The sequence below is a fragment of the Rhinoraja longicauda genome, chromosome 16 (genome assembly GCF_053455715.1).
Source record: "Rhinoraja longicauda isolate Sanriku21f chromosome 16, sRhiLon1.1, whole genome shotgun sequence".
NCBI classification, from domain to species: Eukaryota; Metazoa; Chordata; class Chondrichthyes; order Rajiformes; family Arhynchobatidae; genus Rhinoraja; species Rhinoraja longicauda.
This window is the reverse complement of record NC_135968.1, coordinates 33,970,291-33,995,744: the sequence shown is the minus strand read 5'-3', so window position 1 is coordinate 33,995,744 and position 25,454 is coordinate 33,970,291. Positions and strand designations below refer to the sequence as shown.

General features: G+C 44.0%; 1 protein-coding gene across 4 annotated transcripts in view; it reads right to left on the bottom strand.

The window, feature by feature from the left end:
- LOC144601461 (ubiquitin thioesterase ZRANB1) overlaps positions 1-25,454 on the bottom strand; it is a 69,782-nt gene that overhangs the window by 14,940 nt on the left and 29,388 nt on the right. For all 4 annotated transcript variants that reach the window (XM_078413600.1, XM_078413601.1, XM_078413599.1 and 1 more), the window contains exons 4-6: positions 20,810-20,963; positions 1,644-1,715; positions 812-1,010 (exon numbers count right to left, since the gene is read on the bottom strand). In XM_078413600.1, coding sequence (XP_078269726.1) covers positions 812-1,010; positions 1,644-1,715; positions 20,810-20,963 — 425 coding nt within the window. The remainder of the gene's footprint in view (positions 1-811; positions 1,011-1,643; positions 1,716-20,809; positions 20,964-25,454) is intronic.

Genomic DNA, 25,454 nt, shown 5'->3' with positions numbered 1-25,454 from the left:
ACTGTTGATTAGCCAGCACATCGAAAATGTCTCTCATATCAAAAATATCAAAAAATTTCAAATCCACTGACATCTTTCACAGACAGCAAAGCACTGCCTGCATATTTGCCAGCTGTTAACAGGATATCATGGGATTTACGGGGCAGTACTTTCTCACTGCATTTCTGGATTTCCTTGCATTAAGACCACAATTGGGATAGGTAATTTGAAACTTCTGCATTGCTCAGGCAAGTCCCAGTATTGATCGACAGAATACCAACCCAACAAGAGCAAAGAATTCAGCTAAGATCTTAGTTCGATCACATAGATTTTGAACTTTGGACTACACATTGGGAGGAAATACAAGTTTATACTTGGTTTATACAAGATTTATACAAGGTTTATACAAGCTTATACAAGATTTATTCCTTGGAATGGGGCTGTCACATTTATTGCTTGATCCCAAATGACTTTTACGTTAGTGGCAACTCATCATCTTCAACTGCTATAGATCTTATGGTGATGATATTCCCACCATTTTACAACATATTACAGCATTGCAGCTTCAGTGAACCTCCAGCAATCTTTTTCCCTCCCTTATCACAAAAAAAATGAAGGATGATTTTAGAATTCAAACAATAATACAAATTTCACACCTGCTCATGCAAATCCACTGAAAAGGTTTTACAAATGCAATATTTGATTACAATGTTAGTTAGAAAAGTCATTATTCGTTTTCACGGTTAATTCCAGCAGTTTGCTGGAGCACTTAATTTTTAGAGATAGAATGAATAAACTTTGCAAATATCGACACCGTAGTTAAAACTCATACCAATGTGAGCAGTCATGCAAGCTGTCGTGAAGAGCTTTCCGCAGAACCGAATCTTTGTCATAAATACCCCACGTTGCTTGTAGCACAGAGTCAAGCAGACAGTCACCTGCTGTGCGGTTCCAGAGAGCATATAGTCGACTATCTAAGCGGCTTCCAAGCTCCAAAGACCAATTTATAATAGGGGATTCCTCTTCTAATTCTAGAAATCCGGAATATACAAGGATTAAAATAAACTTACATACAATTAGTTTGCAAATTAAATGTTTAAAATATCCTTTCACGGATAATGAAATAATCAGATTTACAGGAGATAGATCAGCAGTACGCCCATTGGTTACTTATATTTAAATACTAAGTGGGTTTTTATACTTCAAAAGATCTTTTGGTTAAAAGTTGGTTGGCACCCATTATCTTGAGACCATGAATTAGGGGAGGTTTCGAGACGGTTAGTCACCCAATAGATAGTAAATTGAACTGCAGCCCTTAAAGAGCAAACAATTACCCACTGGTAGCAGGAACATAGAACAATGACCTGCTCCTGTACATCTATGGTATAATCATACTCCTCCACAAGCTGGACTGTCATGTAATTAGATAATTGCTAAGCTGTAGCTTTGCGGCAAGGGGAATATAGAAAGGGCAAGGAGAAGGGGGGGGGGGGGTGTAAGAAGAGATCCACCCCTAGAGCTCACACATTGGACACTTCTATAGACTGCACAAAATCCTAGAACCACCAAAGGAAACATCTACTGTATAATTTAACAAACTCTAATCAGTGCCAGCAGTATTACTGATTCATATAGAATTGAAAAAATACCAATAAGCTGATCACCTTTCTGTACATCTCGATCAAGCACCTCATCAAATAGCTTTTCCTGGACAGATGGTGGAAGATCTTCAACATCTGCAAGAAACAAATAAAAACATCAGATTGAATCATGCAATTTCACTCATTCAGTCCCACTATTATGACCAAAATTCTAAATTTAGCACCATATTTTTCCAGTTATCTGATTAGTGCCTAGACTATAATGTACTTAAGTAATTCCATTGAATAAATTTGCTTTTACTTAAAGGATCTGGGTGTTTGGTTAAGAGGCCAGCATTTAATGCCTATCCATAATGGCTCTTGGGAAGGTGATAGTAAGCCACCTTCATGAAATGCTGTAGCTTGTCAGACAAAGGTGTGCCCCCCCCACCCCCCCAACCCAACAGTAATTGGCAAAGGAGTCATGATGAAGGACTGATGTATTAAGTCAGGATGATAACCTGCATATAGTGGTGTTCAAGTTCCTGCTACTGTCATTCTTCTTGGTGGTTTGGAGAGGTCATGGATTCAACATTCTATCAAAGTGGCATGGATGCGTAATTGCAGGGCATTTTGTAAATAACATACACGACCATTGGTATAGGGAATAGAAATTTACAGTGGTTGATGAGGAGCCTGTCAAATGAGTTGCTTGAGTTGTTGCAGCTGCACTGATCAAGGCAAGTGGGGACTATCCCTTCATGCTGCTGCCTTTGGTTCTGTTGACAATGAATAGGCTTTGGGGCATCCGAAAGTAGGATGTTGTATATATTTGGTTGGTCAAATCAAATTTGCAGTCTACAAACAATATTGATGTTGGGGGGATTCATAAATGATAAGGGTCACTGAATGTTAAAGTCTGGTAGTTGAAGGTGACACAAAACGGAGAAGGTAGACTACTGTTGAAGGTGACACAAAACGTTACTTGCCATTTATAAATCCATGTCTGAAGGTTGAAGTCTAGGTGCACTTATGACTAGATATTTGATGCATCATCACTTGACATTCTCACTTCTAGATAATCAGAGGAACACTGTTGATGAACCAGCTGAGGAGGTGGTTGAGCTAGGAATTTTACCTGAGGAAATCATGGAGCTGGAAAGATTGATCTCCAACCACCACAACAATCGTTCCATTCACTAAGCATTGGCATTAAGCTGAGAAGAGGAATCAGAGCTGTGAAGGAAAGGTACTCTGAGAAGTTGAGGGGCAAGTTCTCTTCTTCACTAATGACTTCTTCAGTGTGGAAGGGCTTGCAAGAAATTACCAGCTTCGAGGAACCCCCCCCCGCTCCTTGGACAACCGTCAGCTGACCAATGGCCTGAACAAGTTCAGCTGCAGGTTTGAGGGGTACTCCCTCCGTCCTTACCCAATCACCAATTCACACCTACTTACAGCCTGACACCAGTCTGTAAGGACTGGACCCTCCTCCACTACCCACCCACTCCTTGCTGCCCAACATCAGTCTGACCACTTCTCCATCGCTAACAATAGCAATTGAGGTGGAAAAGCTGTTCGGGAGACAGAAAAGCCAGAAATCTCCAGGACTGGACAATGTTTACCCCTCTACCCTCAAGCTCCGTGCCAAACAACTGGCACCAGTCTCCACAGACATTTTCAATCGGTCCCTGCAAACCTGCACTGGAGGTGGATGAAGAAGGGTCTCGACCCGAAACCTCACCCATTACTTCTCTCTTGAGATGCTGCCTGGCCTACTGAGTTACTCCAGCATTTTGTGATACCTTCGATTTGTACCAGCATCTGCAGTTATTTCCCTACACCAGCCAAATAGATCAGTCAACCTGGGCCTGCCTTCATCCTCCAGCACCTAGACCGCCAGCGGACCTATGCAAGGATTTTGTTTGTGGATTTTAGCTGTGAATTCAACACCATTGTGCCAGAGCTACTACACTCCAAACTCTCCCAGTTGACTGTGCCGGAACCCCTCTGTCAGTGGATCATCAATTTCCTGACAGACAGGAAGCAGCACGCGAGGCTGGAAAGCACATCTCGGACCCGCAGACCCTCAGCATAGGAGCACCGCAAGGCTGTGTACTCTCCCCTCTCCTTTACTCTCTCTACACCAACGACTGCACCTCCACAGACTCCTCTGTCAAGTTTCTCAAGTTTGCGGACGACACAAACCTGATCCAGGATGGGAAGGAATCTGCTGACAGACAGGAAGTGACACAGCTGGCGTTCTGGTGCCATCACAACAACCGGGAACTCAATGCTCTTAAGATGGTGGAATTGATTGTAGACTTTAGGAGTGCTCCCCCTCCCCTCCCCCCACTCACCATCAACAACACCACAGTCACATCTGTGGAGTTATTTAAGTTCCTTGGAACTATCATCTCCAGGGACCTTAAATGAGAGGGGGGGGGGGGGGGCACCATCGACTCCACAGTCAAAAAGGCCCAACAGAGGATGTACTTCTTGCTGCAGCTGAGAAAACACAATCTGCCACAGGCAATGTTGGTCCAGTTTTATACGGCCATCATACAGTATGTCCTCACCTTCCCCACCATGGTCTGGTTTGGCTCAGCCACCAAGCATGACATCTGGAAGCTGCAGCGCATCGTTCGATCAGCTGAGAAGGTTGTTGGCTACAACCTTACCCCCATCGACGAACTCTACAATGCAAGGGCCAGGAAGAGAGCGGGCAAGATCATCTCTGACCCCTCTCCCCTGGCTACAAACTCTTTGAAGCATTTCCCTCTGGAAGGCGACTCCAGACTGTCAAAGCCGCAAACAGCCACACATAAAAAGTTTTTTTCCCATGAGCAGTAGCTCTACTCAACAGCCAAAAGTCTATAGCCTTCTTTTGCTCTGGAATTCTATTTAATTCTTCACGCTTAAATTATGTTTTTTTTTTTAATTGTCCACTGTATCTCGTGTTGTTACTTGTGAGCAAAGTACCAAGGCAAATTCCTTGTACGTATACATATTTGGCTAATAAAGTTAAATTTTATTACATTTATGTAGCCTAATCAATAGGAGGCCACATAAGCTGTCCACCCCCCTCACACGCACCCACACCCAACCCAAGGCTGCGTTCATCAGTAAGAAAAATGTTACATTTCTTCAAACTCATTTTGTTCCAATTTCCCCCGAATACTAAAAATCCAACAACTCATTGACTGGGGATTCACAACCGCTCAAAGAAGAGTATTTAAAAAACTTGCAGCTTCAAGAAAGAATTTCTCATCTGAATGATTGTCAACACATTATCTTGAGACTATGACTCAGTTCTTGACTACATCCTACATTCTCAGCATTGTTATATGTACGTTTCTCAGCATTGTGATATGTACTTTTACATATTTCCACGAAGATCCACACCTATTCTTTCTTGGAGAATAAAACTAATTTCATCCATTTCTGAGAAGATGGACCCACTCCAGACAAAACTTGGTATTTATTGCAATTAACTCAAATTACAAGATTCAAAATTAGAATTCAAAAAATCTTTTCCTCCTTTACAAAATACAAAACAATATTGAAAGGTGTGCTTGATAATAAATGTCAAATTTAGTTTTAAGGCAGAACTAGTCAGTCTTGTCAATTGTTTCATATTTGTCAATATGCAGCATATCTAGAGCATAAATTATAGTAAAAACCAACCTTAAGTTAATTAGCCTGAGCAAAAAACCATAGCGGAATTTTGGCCATGCACTGAATCAAAACAGGTAGATTTACTGAATCAAGATTTGCATTTGAAATGTGTCAATAATAAAATTGCATGTTTGATGAGAATTAAATACAAGCTTCCTTAATGACTGCAGCTACAATACAAATCAAGTAAATTGAATGCCAATGGTTTAATTTTCAGAAAGCATCCAGAAAATTCCCATCTGAATATTCAATTCTATTGCAAATAAATCAATAATTATCTTACCGAGGCAACCCAACTTGAGAGAACTTGTTAAAAAGGGTCTACACTGGAACAGGTTGGATTCATGCATTCAGCATTGTTAATCTCACCAGCAGCAAGTTATTAATAAATTACAGAATTTCAACAGGTTCATCTCTGCCAAATCAAAAGAATGTGGGGATATTTCAAAATGCTATACATAAAGTCCGACTGAGATAAATGCGAATGTAAAAATTATAAGATTAAAGTGCATTAAAATCACTAATGGGCACAGAAATCGTTTATGCTTCAGAACGTATGGTCAAGAAATGAAAATAGTTTTATTTAAAATGCTCAAGCCAAAAATAGGAGCACATTGTCAGGTCCTTCAAGCATAGTCTGCAATTCATCATGGTTGATCTTCTGCCTCAACACCATTTTACTGCACGTCATTGTCTCGCCATAATTAGGCGATTGCCTTAATTCCCAGCTTACAATGCTTCGATTTATGATATTTCGACTTTGCGATGGTGCAAACGGCAGCGGCCCATAGCGAGCCACAGCTCACTTCCAACCACGTGATCAGGTGTATTAAATGCATTTCGACTTACAATATTTTCGGTTTCCGATGGGTTTCTCAGAACGTAACCCCATTGTAAGTTAAGGAGCAACTGTAATCTATCCATCATGGTTTCGAATGAACTTGATGACTGATACTTTTACTTCTTCCATTCCGAACATCCAGGGACCCAGTCTCCCTCACCTGCCCTCTCCCTTTCCTCAGCCTATACCTTCTCTCATCCCCACTTCCTTCCGTCCAACTGCTCCCCTCCCTTACTTCATCCTCTTTCCTTACCTCTTCCCTAAATCCCCTCCCATCATCCCTAAACACCATTCCTTCTCTCATCTGCTCCCTTCCTCACCCCTCCCCCCTCCTTTGTTTACCACCTACTCCCCCACTCCCCTCCCTTGACACCTTTTCTTCCCTTCCTCATCCCTAAACACCCTCCCTTCCATCATCTGCTCCCCCTCCCTTTCCTTTACCACCACCTCCCCCTTCTCTTCCCTATTCCCGCATAACTACCAACACGTCTTCACATCCCACCTAATCTCAACCCAAACCCAGAGCCCCCACCCTGGAGAGCAGCTCAGATTTTGGATCGCTGGCTGCGGCCCCATTCACAGTGCGGCGACTTTCCACCAGCCTCTATTCACGCACTCACCTGGGTCTCAGGTACATGGTGGCAGTCTCTGTGGTAGCAGCCCAGGCACTTCCCAGTGTCCACAATAACGCTGCCCACCTTCCCCAGCGCCGGCCCCTTCCCGCCCGCGACACCACATGGCCTGATATGGGCGTAGCTTCCACTCACCCCCGGGAGCTGGGGAAGTGACAAATCATCACGCGGGCCGGATTGGACCCCTTCGCTGTCAACAGTTTTGGCCATAATATAGTTGGTCCCTTAAATGCATCGTGAGCGTATGTTTTTCATAGTCAAACCCCCAGCACAGATCCCTGCTACTCAGTTAGATTACAAACCTCAAAATGAGCCATTTATCATTTGTTAGTTTGCCAAACAACATGCCAATATGTTATTCTTTATGCTCTGGGCATTTATATCCTGCAGTTATGTGGTACCTCATTTTGGAATGCAAAATATATTGCATCTACCAGCTATTCAACCACACCATTACACACCCTTGAAAAATTCAAAGATTTACTAAACATGATTTCAAATGTATGAAAACAGGCTTTGCTCCAACTGCAACTTACTAACTTAATAACTGCAACTTAATCATGGATTCCAGGGGATTTCCCCAATGATATGGAATTGGACGGCCAACAGATTCCTCCTTTGCGTCTCCTCTTTAAAAAAAAGTTATATTTCCAACTTGTTAGAAACTTTTGAGAAGCTAGTGAATTTTTATTTTGCATCTTCCACACATAATATGTACATGTGGGTCCCTTAATTACAACCAACATATCCACCTTCTCTTCATCAACCTTTCAAGATCCTAAGATGCAGGGCCATCACATTCATAGCACTTCAGAATTTAGTTCCATTAGTTTACCCATAACCTTTTCTCTAGTCTTTACATGCACATTTAGGCACTGTCTTTTTAACTGTCTTTGTCATTTTGCTACTCAAAGTAATACTTGTGCTTGTAGTGTGTTGTTCTGGCTCACTTACTCAATTCTCTATCATACTTTAATCATCTTGCTATACAAATCCCTACATTTCCTTAAATTGGAACTCGATCTTCACCTCCCCCTTAAAAGAAGTGTTCTTTTGGAGGAATGGGGTAAGACAGCGGTGGTAGAAATTAGATACAGTCTAAAAATATTCTGCAAGCAAGTCCCAGATTTTTCTGAACGGCCCAATTCTGAAGTAGACCAGGTTTGCCTTGCCGTCGTCATAAGTGTTCAAGAACAAGTTCCTCAGTTTTCTGAACATTCATTTTGACATACCAAAACTTCAGTAAAATTAACTCAATGTTCATAAATTCTTCATAATTTAACCCTTGGAGCTCTGATAACGTTGCCAATATGCTGCATTGCCACAAAAGCTAACATATCCAGCCAATTGGGACTGGGGTCTGATCAAGCCTTTAAGCATACAAAAAACAACTTGTTTTATACTCTAGCTACTTAGAAAGATTTCCATTTCATTAGCCTTGTTTTTTGTATCTTCCACTTCTTAATGATCCATCTACACATACCTTGATAATAGGTTCCTATATATATGCACCACTTCAAAATTCACAAACTACATCGACACTTCACAGCAGTATGAACATTGACTTCTCCAACTTCAAATAGCCCTTGCTTTCATTTCCCTCTCTCTCCATTCCCTTCCCCTTCCCAGTTCTCCCACCAGCCTTACAGTCGCTGACTACTTTCTGTCTCTGTCCTGCCCATTCCCCTGCCATCAGTATGAAGGGTCTTGACCCGAAACTTCACCCATTCCGTCTCTCCACATAGTGTAGGAAAATAACTGCAGATGCAGGTACAAATCGAAGGTATTTATTCACAAAATGCTGGAGTAACTCAGCAGGTCAGGCAGCATCTCAGGAGAGAAGGAATGGGTGATGTTTCGGGTCGAGACCCTTCCTCAGAAGTCTGGGTCTCAACCCGAAACATCACCCATTCCTTCTCTCCCGAGATGCTGCCTGACCTGCTGAGTTACTCCAGCATTTTGTGAATAAATATCTTCTCTCCAGAGATGCTGCCTGTCCCGCTGAGTTGCTCCAGCATTTCATGTCTACCTCTATGTAAGAAACGACAGCTGTTTTTATGCAACTGAACCATCCTCTCACCATCTAGAGTACGGTCTACCTCACTGGAGACCTTTGAACTTTTCTTATTCCAACTTTATCTTGCGCTAAATAACATGCCCTTTATCCTGTATCTGTACATCGTGGACAGCTTGATTGTAATTATGTACAGGGAGGAACTGCTGATGCTGGTTTACACTGAAGATCGACACACAATGCTGGAGTAACTAGGCTAAGTTACTCCAGCATTTTGTAATTATGTGGAGTTTTTTCGTTGACTGGATAGCATGCAACAAAAAGATTTTCCTCGGGACAGCGGCACACGTGATAATAATAATCAACTAAACTAAGATCTATTATTTGCATACAGAGTCCATTCATGCTCTAGCAAGATTTTATTTTTAACATATCCTCTTGCTCAAGAGTAACTTATATGTTGACAATTTAAAACGTTTACTGCTTTTAGCTTCCAATCTGTCAGTCATGAAGAGTAGGCTCCGACTTGGTCATTAATGTTCCTGAAAGTCACTGACATATTGCGTAGCCTTACAGGGTACATCTAGAAATATCAAATGATCTCTTAGTTGCTACTTATAGCTTTGAAACAGCTGCCCATAATGAACCATGCACAAAATTAATTTCCTGCCTCCACCCCACCCCCAAGAACTCTACCAAAAGAGATGGTAATAACACATTTAAACTTCGATATAACAGACAACATCTGAACCAATATTTTGCTGGGAGACAATTTCAAACATTTTCACAAGCAAGCAAAATCTAAGAGTGAACCCAATTTTGATTTTGGCCACTACCAAGCTTTGCCAAAATCATATTTTGTTGCTCTAAATCAGGGATCTCCAAACTATGGCCCGCGGGCCACATCCGGCCTGCAGCAAGCTCTTAGACAGCGGGGACTGGAGGCAGAAGTTGCCGGCGAAGGTTTGCCGGAGAGCGGATCGCCACTGACCCAGAGCTGGGACAAGGCGAGAGATCGCAGCGCCTCCTCGAAACTTCCCTCCTCACCGCCGCTCAAACTGGGGAGAGACACGGGGGGGGGGGGGGGGGGGGGGGGAGAGAGTCGGGGTAGAGGGAGCAGTGGGTGAGAGCGGGAGCGCGGGGATGGTGTCAGCGGGTGCTGCTCCCTCTCTCCCAAAGCCAGCGAGATCTGCATCGCTGCTCCACTCTCTTCTCCGGCCCTGTCTCCCTCTAACGCAGCGAAATATGAACAAACACAAGTGAAACTTCCCTCCTCGCTGCCGCTGCTCATCCCAGGGATGCGGGGCTTCTGACAACAACCACACCTAGGTTTGTTCTTATTTTGCTGCGTTAGAGGGAGACGGGGCCGGGAAAGAGAGTGGAGCAGTGGCGCAGATCTCGCTGGCTCTGGGAGAGAGGGAGCGGGGGAGAGGGGAGTGAGAGGGGGAGAGGGGAAAGAAAGGGAGAGAGAGGGAGGGAGCACCTCTCTCCCCTCCCACCCCTCTCTCCCTTCCCACCCTCCCCCCCACCTCTCTCTCCTCCCCAGTGGTGGTCACTGTATTTTTTCTGTTCTATAAATAATTGTATACCACGGTATATATGTATTCCAATATTTCAAGCTTTTTTTTAATTGATTATTTAGTTGTTGCCATATAAACCTAATATAAACTAACCTAATCTAACCGAACCTAGTTTAACCTTTCCTAATCTAATCGAACGTAACCTAGTCTAAACTTTTTTTGAGTTCATTACATTTATAAAACTCACACTTCTTTATTTTTTCCTATGGCCCGCAAAAATGCGCCAAATATATAATGTGGCCCTCATGCTGAAAAGTTTGGAGGCCCCTGCTCTATATAAACATGTATTTTAAAGTATTCAAAAAAGGTTTAGGAGTAGCATTCATTCCTGTTGTAAGCATTAACACACAATTGTTTTAAGCACCCACTACCATATACTTCTATTTTCTAAATAATGCAGTAACTTATGAAGCACAGTAAACCCGTGTGTCAACGGACCTCTTTATAACGGATTTCAGTTAGAGCGAACAGACCTCAGCTCGCACTGCCTCCCTGACGTCTGACAGCCCCACTGCACATAGTCGGTTGACACAGCCATTGATGCAGCTCATGTTGTTGCCTCTCGCCGACGGCACTTTATTCAGGCCGCAGTCACCGACAGTATGTGCCCGGTCACCATGGGGCTGCATCTCCCCTCACCAGCTGCCGCTTCTGTCAGTTAATCATCTCTTTGTCCACTCCCCCATCGCTGCCACCTCCTCCTCCCATCAGTTTGTCTGCTCTGCCACTGTGTCTTCCTCGTTCTCTCTGGAGTCACCAAGATCTTCCAAGGTAGATTATATCAGTGACTCCAGGGGAGGAGATGGAAGTGGCGACAGTTAGGGGGAGGGGGTTGAGGGGAAAAGAGGCCGACAAGGCGCACCAGCAATCCCTTCTTCACCAGCTGCCCACGCCATCCAGGTGACATGACTTTTGTTGCAGCCCCCGACAGCAAGTGCTCGGTCGCAGAAGGGCACCCTTCCCTCACACCAGCTGCCTGTTGGCCATCGCTTTGTGCACGCTGGCTCTTTCCCCCCACCGCCCGCCTCCCCCTCTCCACTGCTGCGTCCCCCGAAGTCGCTGACATACTCCACCTTGAAAGATGTCAGCGACTCCAGGGGAGGAGTAGGAGGTGGCAACGGATGGGGGAGTGGCAGGGTGGACAAAGCGACGGGAGGAGGTGGCAGTGGACGGGGAGTGGCAGAGTGGTCAAAGCAAAGGGAGGAGTAGGAGGTGGCTGCGGATGGGGGAAGCACACAAAGTGACAGCCAATAGAAATAAGCAACAGCTGGTGAGAAGGGAGGCTGCCCCACAGTGACTTGAGCACATCCCGTCAGTAGCAGCAGCCTGAGGAAAGTCATGCTATCCAGGGGCTACAATGCTGAAGGTCTCGCTGGTGCAGATCAGCAGCAACTGCGCATAGTTTTAAGGTGAAACCACACCCTGTTACAGTAACTCAGCAGATTGAATAAGTCTGAAGAAGGGTCCCAACCAGAAGTGTCACCTATCCGTGTTCTCCAGAGCTGCTGCTGGATCAGCTGAGTTACTCCAGCACTGTGTCCTTTTGTATATTAACCAGCATCCGCAGTTCTGTGCTTCTACTGCAATGACAACCCCTTGTTCAGTGAAAGCAGACATCAGCAATAACAGACACCATTCTCTCATCCACGCCCCCCCCCCCCCAAACAATCCATTATAACTAGAGTTTCCTCTTCATTGCAAAAGTTCACATGTACACAACTGCTCCATCAATGTTTTCTTAAAGGCTTTTATTTAAAAGACAACTTTATTACGTATTGCCAAATATATTACAATGGTGTAACAATTGTTAAATTTCCTTTCTCTTAAAATTCAAAGACAATAATGAAATGCAAAGATGCATCCAAGTTGGAGAGAGCAAGATAAATCAGTTGGGACTTAACAGGGACCTCAACCCAACTTTTAAAATGTTGACTACAAACCTAATTAATTAACTAACATGCATAGTTCAATTGAACTAGCTGATCTTTTTTTAAAGACTGTGATCTTGGTAGCTCCTCCTTGTTCTATGAGCTCTCTATTGAGCCCAGCACCAAGCTAGAGTAGGGGAGTTGGAAGATACGCAGAGCTTTATACCACAAATGATTGGCGTATGAACGACTGCTTCATCCATGCAGGTAACAGCGAAGTGACTTTATCTCAAATGTTATTAAATTATTAATGTAGAGGTGTTTCATTAATTTATCTAAATTTTTAATTACCTGAATCTGAATCAGAGTGAATTATTTAAATCTTAATTTTAATGTCTTTCGCGCTCTCTCATCTCTGGTCAGTTCATCCTGACCTCTTCACCCAGAGGGGGTCTGGGTGGATTAGCCGATTTAGGCCTATGGATCTAAGCGTGCACAATCTCAGCCATTAGATTTTCCCCCATGTTAAATATTACTAATGTCATATTACTATAGATTCAGCCCAATTTAAACATTGCTTTCAAAATGAATCCCAAAGCACAAGTGTCACTGTAGAACACACCCATTGTTGTGCTGTAAAATTACTAGATAAAGCATCATTGTATAACTTTTATAAACATTTAATAAACTAGAACATTAAAATACTTTCCTCATTCTTAAATAAAATTAATCTCAATTTATGGGCACTAATATACACCATGTTTTCAGATAAACAGATTTGCTTTTTCATTGAGCCGTTGAAATGTCTCAATTTCAAAAATACTAGGGCGGCACGGTAGCGCAGCGGTAGAGTTGCTGCTTTACAACGAATGCAGCGCCGGAGACTCAGGTTCGATCCTGACTACGGGTGCTGCACTGTAAGGAGTTTGTACGTTCTCCCCGTGACCTGCGTGGGTTTTCTCCGAGATCTTCGGTTTCCTCCCACACTCCAAAGACGTACAGGTATGTAGGTTAATTGGCTGGGTAAATGTAAAAAATTGTCCCTAGTGGGTGTAGGATAGTGTTAATGTATGGGGATCACTGGGCGGCGCGGACTTGGAGGGCCGAAAAGGCCTGTTTCCGGCTGTATATATATGATATGATGATATGATGATAATCCTGCCTCAGTCTTATATACATTAATCTACAATTTTACAAATAGCCACTGCTATTGAAGTGAATTTCCATGTGGCTTCTCAGCAAGGTAAAGTAATTAACGTAATTCTTTTCAGACGGCTACTGCTTGCATTTTAGATGACAGCAAGACAAAACTAAACTAGCATATATAAAGCGCTATCCAATGAGTGGACACAGCCAAATTTAAGAAATGAATGATCAGATTCAATATGCTTTTTTAAACAGCTCATAATGCAAGTGCCAATCTTTCTATACTATTTGCAGCGCAATCCATGGATCTTTGTCTGGAGTACACTTATTGACAAACCCTCATCAGCTCTTTTGAGTAGAGTTCCATATATTCACAATCTACAGATGTGATGAAAACATCAACACCTCAGTTGCGATGAGAAGGCAGATTCCTTATTTTGATGGTAGAGACCAGAGGTTCAAATGCAACATATCCCACTCCTGCCCCTTTACCTCTTCTATTTGCCGAACTGCAAGAAACACTATCAACAGTTGCCAAATAAAAATTCCAGATCATTAATCCATTCTGCCCAATATATTTATATCTGGCAACTGCCCTACTACAACTTCCCAACTAATGACGCGAGGCTAACTGGTCTGCAGTTTCCCGTTCTTTAATAGTGATGTGTAGGAAAGAACTAAAAGGGTCTCCACCCGAAACGTCACCCATTGCTTCTCTCCAGAGATGCTGCCTATCCCGCAAAATACTCCAGCATTTTGTCTACCTTTAACAGTGATGCCAGCCAGATACAGATTACCATTTCAGCTGCAAGAGCTAGCAACTAAACCACATTCTTATTAACTGTAGATCAAAAGGCTCAGTATCAGATACTGAACAACAGACAGTTAAGAGCAATTGATCCATTGGCTTTATTCCTTGAAGGTTTAGGTTGAGGATTATTATTGTCATGTTTACAGAGGTACAGTGAACAGCTTGGTTTTGCATACTATCCAAACAGTTCAGATATAGTACACATGAATACAATCAAGCCAATAGGTAGAGCAAAGGGAAAAATAAAGTGCAGAATATAATTCTCAGCAATGTAACACTGCCAAGTCCATGAGGTAGAGGTGAAATTGGAGTTTTCTTAAGGAAGGACCATAAGAAGCCTGATAACAGAGGGGAAGAAGCTATTCCCAAGTCTGGCGTGTTCACTTTCAAGCTTCTGTACCTTCTGCTGGACGGGAGCAGAGAGAAGGAATGACCGGGTGGGACAAGTCTTTGAATGAATTGGTTGCTTTTCCCAAAGCAGCGTGAAGTGTAGATGGAATCAATTATGGGAATTTCGGTCTGCGGGGGCTACATCTACAAATTTCTGCAATTTCTTGCGGTCTTGGGTAGGGCTGTTCTCAAACCAGGCCATGATGCAATTCAACTGTATGTTTTCTATGGTGCATCTATAGGAGTTTGTAAGTTATTTTCCTCAGTCTCCTCAGAAAAGAGGCAATCTTGGCTGTCACATCAATGTGGTTGGTCCATGGCAGTGTTGGAAATAATTCTTACTCTATTTGAAAAAATAAAATTTTCCCCAAGTCATCTCCAGAAAAATAACTAAAATAACACACAGAATCCAACTTGTATATCTGCATTAGATATCTATTTCAGAATCAACAGAAATCCTGCACTGTGTACATGTTGACTTCAAAATTGCTCATTGTTTAATCAATATTTGCCAAATTCAGCAACCGTATACCGTCTAAAAATAAGTACACGTGTAAACAGAACACTAGTGGCATTGATCATTCTACATGTACTGAAAACGATACTGCTTTGTTCCTCAGAGGTGCGATCATCACCCCTCAGCTTTATTTTTGAGATAAGAAATCAATAAATGTCAGTGTTTGCAAGATTTTGTTTTGGTGCAAATGCTCAGTGTATTATTTGCATTTTTGGCATGCGTTATAATTTTATTCTCAGCTGGATCTTGTCATCTGTGTAGCTATATAATTGTCCACAATACTTGATGTCGCTGCACTGCAATTTGCTATCTGTGTTGTTCCTCTTTGCAACAATGGCATCCAATCTCCCTCACACAATTTGCTACACTTTTTACGTGCACTTCCAACCTCATCTTGATCTCCAATTATGGGCTTTGGGTCACAACCAAGGCCAGGATTTATTGTCATTGAGCAGGTGGTGAATCACGTTTCTGAACTATCCAAATCCATGAAAGCTCACTGAATACTGAACAGCAGAAAATTGAACCAGTTAAACTAATTCTCGACATTATACAATAACTGAATGAAAAATGTAATTGAAATTGCAAAATATTAACTTAATTTGAATTTTAAGTATCACTCATGGATTCTTCCAAAAACAGTGACTGGCCATTGTTTCCATAAATCATGGTTAAAAATTCAGTAGATTATTTCCATGAAGTTAAATTGAAAACCAAGCATTGCTCAGACAACATGGTCAGAGGATCTCCCCTCTGTACTCTCCATTACCCTCCAGATGTTGCGTGACCTGCCAAGTTGCTCCAGCAGTTTTTTTGCTCGTGGATGGGTGGGAGATGGCAGACACGTGTATATCAAGCTATTCATTCTTATTTAAGGGGCAATCTAGCGCAGTTGTCTGGCAAATTGGGAGTTGTTTAAAAAACAGAGGATAATAAAATACAAATAGAATGTTCAGAGGTAGTAAAATGCAAGGAAAGAGAAAAGTTCTTATATAATGTAACAACCAAAACCCAAAATGGAAATTCCAATAGCAAAAGTGCTTCATTATTAAGATCAACTACTTCTCAATTTCAATTTGGTGTCTTGCAATTACTAAAAAGATTTCAAAAATATTATCAATATTACTTCATAGAAGTTTGACATATTCCAGTTGGGTCTGAACATTCCCAATTCCACCAAGGGCAGAATTTCCAACCAGGAATAGTGAACTAAATATCACAGATAATTAAAATATCACATAGTAGGCTGTGTCTTTAGTTGTGGAATTTGCAGTTTTGCATTGGCAATGCTCATGTGGGTAAAAGGTCGAGATGATCTCAAGTTTCAACACAAAAAAATCTTGCAGCATTTGTGGCAACCGTGATTAGGACAACATGACTCCAGTTACAAAATGATACCAGTGCCAATTAGGCCCACAAACTGCAAGGTTATCATTCTCTACTATAGAGATTAATCACAGTCCAATCAGCAATCAGCCTCTCACACGTCTGCTATAGTCGGAGGAAAAGGTGGAAGCAAAGGGAGGTCATTTAAATGTTTTGCAGCAAAATTTGCACAATCTTTAATTCTTGGCAAAGGAGTTTTGTGCCATTCACTAACAAGTACTTCAGACTGTCAAAGCAGCCACAGCCAGATATAAAAACAGCTTTTTTTCCCACGAGTAGTAGTTCTACTCAATAACCAAAGTCTGTAGTCTCTTTTTTGCTCTGGTTTATTTTCACCTACATGTTTAGACCATAATGTTGTATCCTTATTGTTTTGATGTGTCTATGCTTTATTCTTAATTGTTAACTATGTTTATGTTGTCATTTGTGAGCAGAGCACCAAGGCACATTCCTTGTATATGCACATACTTGGCCAAATCAAATTGTGGATTTGCTCTCAGTAAGGCCCTACTTCTAACTGAATAAACTCACCAAGACATCAGTCTTAATTTTAAATTTTCAAATTTTGATTGAACATTTCTTTCGATGGGCGATCCTTTCGATGCAGACGCAGCGGCCCCACGCTCTCCCGATTTTTCGAGTGTTTTTAATGTTTCCTCAAGTTCGTCAAGTTTGTTAAGTTTGTTAAGTAGACAGTATAGTCGTGAGTTCTTGCTGGACAAGAAAATAACAACATCAACAACACTGGACGCTACGCTTGCAGAGGAACTTAGCGGCCTCAGAATACTCTGCCTGACCTCGGCCTCGAGTGCTGCCCCCCGGCTGGAAAGGAGACGCCGCAGGCGGTGTGAGAGGAGACGCCGCAGGCGGTGTGAGAGGAAGCAGAAGAGGGGTAAGCGCGGAGGCATCCGGGCTAGGCTAGCGGCTAGCCCACACAGACCGGCTATTCCGAGCATGCTAATGGCTAATGTACGCTCACTGGACAATAAAATGGACACTATAAGACTTCTCCGGTCGACCCCGCGTGAGGTGAGGGAATGCTGTGTTTACGTTTTCACGGAAACATGGCTTTATGACAACATCCCGGACTCCGCTGTTCAGCTCGACCGGCTAACATGCTACCGATCGGACAGAGCTACGGTTAGCGGGGGGAAGACTCGCGGCGGCGGTGTGATTGTTTACATCAGTGATGCTTGGTGTCGGGACGCTGTGTTGGTCTACAAACACTGTTCACCGCTGGCGGAGTTTATGTTTGTGAAGTGCCGGCCTTTCTACCTCCCGAGGGAGCTAACAGCTATCCTGTTAGTCGCTGTTTACATCCCTCCCAGTTCCAACAACAAGGACAGAGAGGAGGCACTCTGTGAACTGTACCGGGCCATCTCTGAGCAGCAGACAGCACACCCAGATGGCTTTCTCATCGTAGCTGGCGACTTCAACCATGCTAACCTAAAAACTGTCATGCCTAAAGTATACCAGCATGTTGATTTCCCAACACGAGAAAACAACACCTTGGACCTTGTTTACACGACCATCAAAGGAGCATACAAGGCTTCCCCCCTCCCCCACATCGGCCTCTCTGATCACCTCACCGTTCTGCTGAAACCGGCATACAGACCCCGGGTGAAAGTCACCAAACCGGTTTCAAAAGAGGTACGTGTGTGGTCAGAGGACAGCACAGCTGCACTTCAAAACTGCTTTGAGACTACAGACTGGGACATGTTCAAGCAGGCAGCAACATACAATAACACAACCAACATTCAAGAATACACAGAGCCAGTCACAGGCTACATCACCAAATGCATTGATGATGTGACCCACACCAGAGCCATCACCATCCGGGCTAACCAGAAGCCATGGCTGACAGGGGAGGTCCATGGGCTGCTGAGGGTCCGCAACGTTGCCTACAGAGAGGGCAATCCAGCCGGTCTCAGAGCAGCCAGGGCCAACCTTTCCAGTGGCATCAGGAAAGCCAAACAACACTACACCCGGCGCATCACAGCCCACTTCAGTGACAGCAGAGACACACGGAGCCTGTGGAAGGGTATTAGGACTATCACGGACTACAAACCCTTACCACAGACCTGTGACAGTGACACCTCTCTCCTGAACGACCTCAACGGCTTCTTCGCACGCTTTGAAGCACAGAGCAACACACCTGCGCAGAAAACAACTCCCCCCCCCCCCCAACGACCAGGCTATTTGTCTGTCTCCAGGCAGTGTGAGGAGCACACTGTTAAGGATTAACACCCAAAAAGCTTCTGGACCTGACAACATTCCTGGAAGTGTGCTAAAAGACTGCGCAGCTGAGCTCACAGATGTCCTCACAGACATCTTCAACATCTCCCTGAGCCAGGCTGTTGTTCCCTCGTGCTTCAAAGAAACCACCATCATACCTGTGCCCAAGAAGTCTTCTCCATCCTGCTTCAACGACTACCGCCCTGTAGCGCTGACTTCAACCATCAAGAAGTGCTTCGAGAGGCTGGTCATGAAGCAGATCAGATCCAACCTCCCCCCCTCCCTGGACCCGTTTCAGTTTGCATATCGAGCTAAGCGGTCCACTGAGGATGCCATCTCCTCTGCTCTACACCCAGCCCTCACCCACTTGGACACTAAAAACTCATATGTTAGGATGCTGTTCATAGACTTTAGCTCAGCATTCAACACCATCATCCCCCAGCAGCTGGTTTGTAAACTAACAAATCTGGGCCTCAGCCCCCTTCTCTGCAACTGGCTGCTGGACTTCCTCACTGCCAGACCCCAGCCTGTACGGGTCGGCAGCAACACATCGGACACCATCACGCTGAGTACGGGGGCCCCACAAGGATGTATGTTAAGCCCCCTGCTCTTCACCTTGCTGACCCACGACTGCACACCCACCCACAGCTCCAACCACTTCGTCAAGTTTGCGGACGACACAACCGTGGTGGGTCTCATCAGCAACAACGACGAGACCCACTACAGGAAGGAGGTGAACCAGCTGGCCGCGTGGTGCACAGACAACAATCTCTTCCTGAATGTGGAGAAAACAAAGGAGATTGTTGTCGACTTCAGGAGAACGCACACCCAACACCCCCACCCACTGACCATCAATGGTGCTGCTGTGGAGCAGGTGAGCAGCACCAAATTCCTGGGGGTGAACATCACCGAGGATCTCGCCTGGAGCAACAACACCACGTCCATCGTCAAGAAAGCCCAGCAGCGCCTCTACTTCCTCCGCAAACTGAAGAGAGCAGGAGCCCCCACACCCATCATGTACACTTTTTACCGAGGCGCCATTGAGAGCATCCTCAGCAGCTGCATCACTGTGTGGTTCGGAAGCTGCACAGCCTCCAGCCGTAAGACCCTGCAGCGCATAGTGAACACTGCTGAGAGGATCACTGGCGCCTCACTCCCAACACTCCTGGTCCTTTACACCACCCGCCTCACCCGCAAAGCATTGAGCATTGTGGGTGACCCCTCCCACCCCTCCAACAGCCTCTTCACCTTCCTGCCTTCAGGGAGAAGGTTTCGCAGCCTGAGGTCGAGCACCACCCGACTAAAGAACAGTTTTTTCCACCAGGCTGTCAGGATGCTGAACTCTCTCCCCTCCCTCCCTCCTCTCTCCCCTGCCCCCATTGGACCTGGACTTTAACACCCCACACACACGCACATCCAGCACCAAACATTTTTTTTTTAACGCTGCTATGGACAGGCTTTGCACTACGGTTCATTATTTTTTTATTGTAATATATTCATCTTCATCTTTTTTTCATTGAAGTGACTATATTTTATATTGATTGTTGTTTGCTGTGCCTTTTTAATTTTAACTTAATTTAATGCACTTTATTCCTCGGGATTGTGGGAAACGGTATTTCGATTTTCTGTCTGTGTAAACTAACTGGAAATTGACAATAAAGTTGACTTTGAACTTTGAACAAAGTGAATGTGCTCAGCAGTAATTTTGATTTGTCCATAAATCATTGTTTGCCTTAATCCATTCACCCGACCGGCTTCTCAACTCTCCATTCCTTTGCGCAAGCTTACTCAATGGTTACTGATATTATCTGTAGTTTCAGATACATTTTTGTTTGATTACATCTCTCAAGTCCTTACAAACGTTTTATACATTCAAAAGGCACTAAGTAAATGCAACTTACTGTTGCTGCAATTGCAAGATAAAATCACTGAGGGTTAAAGTTCACCTTACCTGGTCCTAAATTTTCATTACACATTACTAAGAAAACTAATACTACCGATAATGTATTGCATCATATCTCAAAAGGTATGCCAACTCCTTTTTTAAAAAAAAATCTGCATGTACAATGGATTTAACTTTCAGGTTGTTTTCTGCTAAAACAGGTCACACATGAATTAAACTATTTAGATACATCCTTTTGATTACAGTTGGTACCTGCAGGTAATGTAAATGTCACCAGATCAGTTAGGAAGTAACAAGCAAAGTCTCCCTTGCGCTGATGAAGTGATGCAGCTATTTCACGCCGTATCTGTTCCGTTAGCTCTGGACATACCATTGCAGGAATGCACTTGGCCGCTTGTTGAGACACCTAAAGAAAAATCAGCAATGGTTACATCAAAAATTTACTTTACATCCAAGTAGTTTCAATGCAACAAAAACAAAGCTGTTGATGTTGGAAATCTGATAATGCTACCAACACTCAGAGCTAATATTTCAAGTCAATATTTCATATCATGTCACAGATCACCAATCTGAATGGTAACTTGGTTTCTCTCCCCACAGGTACTGCATGCTCAGAATATTTCCAGTATTTTGTATTTAGTTCAAATTTCTAATGATATTTATATTTACATTATATTCAGTTAATACTCTAGTTAGTCAACATTTTTAAGAGTCAAAACTTCATGTTCTAGGATTAGATTATTATCTTCCCTCACAAACAATCTGTAAATACTTAAGCAAATAAGTGTTGTATTTGGTCAAATATGGTGCAGTCACTCAGTCTCAATGCACCACCTAGGGAGGGGAACAATTTAAACAAAAATAAGTTTCCACTGAAATGATTTTGCTTTTATTAGTTATTTTTGCTTATTAGACAATAGACAATAGGTGCAGGAGTAGGCCATTCAGCCCTTCGAGCCAGCACCGCCATTCAATGCGATCATGGCTGATCACTCTCAATCAGTACCCCGTTCCTGCCTTCTCCCCATACCCCCTCACTCCGCTATCCTTAAGAGCTCTATCCAGCTCTCTCTTGAAAGCATCCAACGAACTGGCCTCCACTGCCTTCTGAGGCAGAGAATTCCACACCTTCACCACCCTCTGACTGAAAAAGTTCTTCCTCATCTCCGTTCTAAATGGCCTACCCCTTATTCTTAAACTGTGGCCCCTTGTTCTGGACTCCCCCAACATTGGGAACATGTTATCTGCCTCTAATGTGTCCAATCCCCTAATTATCTTATATGTTTCAATAAGATCCCCCCTCATCCTTCTAAATTCCAGTGTATACAAGCCCAATCGCTCCAGCCTTTCAACATACGACAGTCCCGCCATTCCGGGAATTAACCTAGTGAACCGACGCTGTACGCCCTCAATAGCAAGAATATCCTTCCTCAAATTTGGAGACCAAAACTGCACACAGTACTCCAGGTGCAGTCTCACCAGGGCCCGGTACAACTGTAGAAGGACCTCTTTGCTCCTATACTCAACTCCTCTTGTTACGAAAGCCAACATTCCATTGGCTTTCTTCACTGCCTGCTGTACCTGCATGCTTCCTTTCAGTGACTGATGCACTAGGACACCCAGATCTCGTTGAACATCCCCTCTTCCTAACTTGACACCATTCAGATAATAATCTGCCTTTCTAGTCTTACTTCCAAAGTGAATAACCTCACACTTATCTACATTAAACTGCATCCGCCATGTATCCGCCCACTCACACAACCTGTCCAAGTCACCCTGCAGCCTTATTGCATCTTCCTCACAATTCACACTACCCCCCAGCTTAGTATCATCTGCAAATTTGCTAATGGTACTTTTAATCCCTTCATCTAAGTCATTAACGTATATCGTAAATAGCTGGGGTCCCAGCACCGAACCTTGCGGTACCCCACTGGTCACTGCCTGCCATTCCGAAAGGGACCCATTTATCCCCACTCTTTGCTTTCTGTCTGTCAACCAATTTTCTATCCATGTCAGTACCCTACCCCCAATACCATGTGCTCTAATTTTGCCCACTAATCTCCTATGTGGGACCTTGTCGAAGGCTTTCTGAAAGTCGAGGTACACCACATCCACCGACTCTCCCCTGTCAATTTTCCTAGTTACATCCTCAAAAAATTCCAGTAGATTTGTCAAGCGTGATTTCCCCTTCGTAAATCCATGCTGACTCGGAATGATCCTGTTACTGCTATCCAAATGCTCAGCAATTTCGTCTTTTATAATTGACTCCAGCATCTTCCCCACCACTGATGTCAGACTAACTGGTCTATAATTACCCGTTTTCTCTCCCCCTCCTTTCTTAAAAAGTGGGATAACATTTGCTATCCTCCAATCCAAAGGAACTGATCCTGAATCTATAGAACATTGAAAAATGATCTCCAATGCTTCCACTATTTCCAGAGCCACCTCCTTAAGTACCCTGGGATGCAGACCATCAGGCCCTGGGGATTTATCAGCCTTCAGTCCCATCAGTCTACCCAAAACCATTTCCTGCCTAATGTGGATTTCCTTCAGTTCCTCCATCACCCTAGGTTCTCCGGCCCCTAGAACATTTGGGAGATTGTGTGTATCTTCCTCAGTGAAGACAGATCCAAAGTAACGGTTTAACTCGTCTGCCATTTCTTTGTTCCCCATAATAAATTCCCCTGCTTCTGTCTTCAAGGGACCCACATTTGCCTTGACTATTTTTTTCCTCTTCACGTACCTAAAAAAACTTTTGCTATCCTCCTTTATATTATTGGCTAGTTTACCCTCGTACCTCATCTTTTCTCCCCGTATTGCCTTTTTAGTTAACTTTTGTTGCTCTTTAAAAGAGTCCCAATCCTCTGGCTTCCCACTCTTCTTTGCTATGTTATACTTCCTCTCCTTAATTTTTATGCTGTCCTTGACTTCCCTTGTCAACCACAGGTGTCTCTTACTCCCCTTAGAGTCTTTCCGCCTCTTTGGGATAAATTGATCCTGCAACCTCTGCATTATTCCCAGGAATACCTGCCATTGCTGTTCTACCGTCTTCCCTGCTAGGGCCTCCTTCCAGTCAATTTTGGCCAGCTCCCGCCTCATGCCTCTGTAATCCCCTTTGCTATACTGTAATACTGACACTTCCGATTTTCCCTTCTGCCTTTCCATTTGCAGAGTAAAACTTATCATGTTGCGATCACTGCCTCCTAATGGCTCTTTTACCTCTAGTCAGTCCCCTTATCAGATCAGGATCATTACACAACACTAAATCCAGAATTGCCTTCTCCCTGGTAGGCTCCAGTACAAGCTGTTCTAAGAATCCATCTCAAAGGCACTCTACAAACTCTCTTTCCTGGGGTCCATTTCCAACCTGATTTTCCCAGTCTACCTGCATGTTGAAATCTCCCATAACCACCGTAGCATTACATTTGTGACACGCCAATTTTATCTCCTGATTCAACTTGCACCCTATGTCGAGGCTACTGTTTGGGGGCCTATAGATAACTCCCATTGGGGTCTTTTTACCCTTACAATTCCTCATTTCTATCCATACTGATTCAACATCTCCTGATTCTATGTCACCCCTTGCAAGGGAATGAATATCATTCCTTACCAGCAGAGCAACCCCACCCCCTCTGCCCACCTGTCTGTCTTTTCTATACGTTGTGTACCCCTGAATATTCAGTTCCCAGCCCTGGTCCTCTTGTAGCCATGTCTCAGTGATCCCTACAACATCATATTTGCCCATGACTAACTGAGCCTCAAGCTCATCCACTTTATTTTTTATACTACGCGCATTTAAGTACAACACTTTAACTTCTGTATTTACCTCCCCTCTCACATCGGTCACAAATGGCCCTGCCCTTAATCTCTTTTCTCCTCTAGAACTTCTGTTCCCATTCTTCCGAGAGTCTTCTGCAATATCTCCTGTATTCCCTTTAACCTCATCTTCATATTCACAATTTGTTAACCCCTCCCCCCCACTACTTAGTTTAAAGCCACAGGTGTCGCACTAGCAAACCTGCCTGCCAGAATGTTTGTCCCCCTGCTGTTAAGATGTAACCCGTCCCTTTTGTACAAGTCACCCCTAGCCCAGAAGAGATCCCAGTGGTCCAGAAATCGAAATCCCTGCTCTCTGCACCAGCCCCTCAGCCATAAATTCATACCCTTTATCTCTCTGTTCCTGGCCTCACCAGCACGAGGTACCGGTAACAGTCCAGAGATAACCACCTTCGACGTCCTACTTCTCAGTCTTTTTCCTAACTCTCTAAACTCCCGCTGTAGCACCTCCTTCCTCTTCCGCCCGACGTCATTCGTGCCCACATGCACAACGACTTCAGGTTGATCGCCTTCCCTCACTAGGATTTTCTGAAGCCGGTCTGTGATGTGCTGAACCCTGGCACCAGGGAGGCAACAGACCATCCTCAAGTCCCTCCTGCTGCCACAGAATCTTCTGTCCGTCCCTCGGAGGATGGAGTCACCCACCACTACGGCTCTTCCTGACTTCGGTCTCCCCTGTCGAGTATCCTTGCCAACAGGTCCGCCACTCGGACTGGAAACGTCTTCTGCCCCGACAGTTCCCAAGAGGGTATACCTATTTGCAATAGGCACAGCCACTGGGGTCTCCTGTAGTCCACGTCCACTCCCCCCTGAAACAGTCTCCCACCTTCGCTCGACCTGGACCCTTGGCGTGACAGCCTCACAATAGGTCCTGTCGAGGAAACTCTCGCAATCCCGGATGGCCCTGAGGTCATCCAACTGCCACTCCAACTCCACCACACGTCCATTCAGGAGCTGCACCTGGACACAGTTCTTGCAGGTGTAGCTCCCAGAAGCTCCAGCGACGTCCCTATCTTCCCACATCCTGCAGGAAACGCACTGCACCAACTTTTCCGCCATT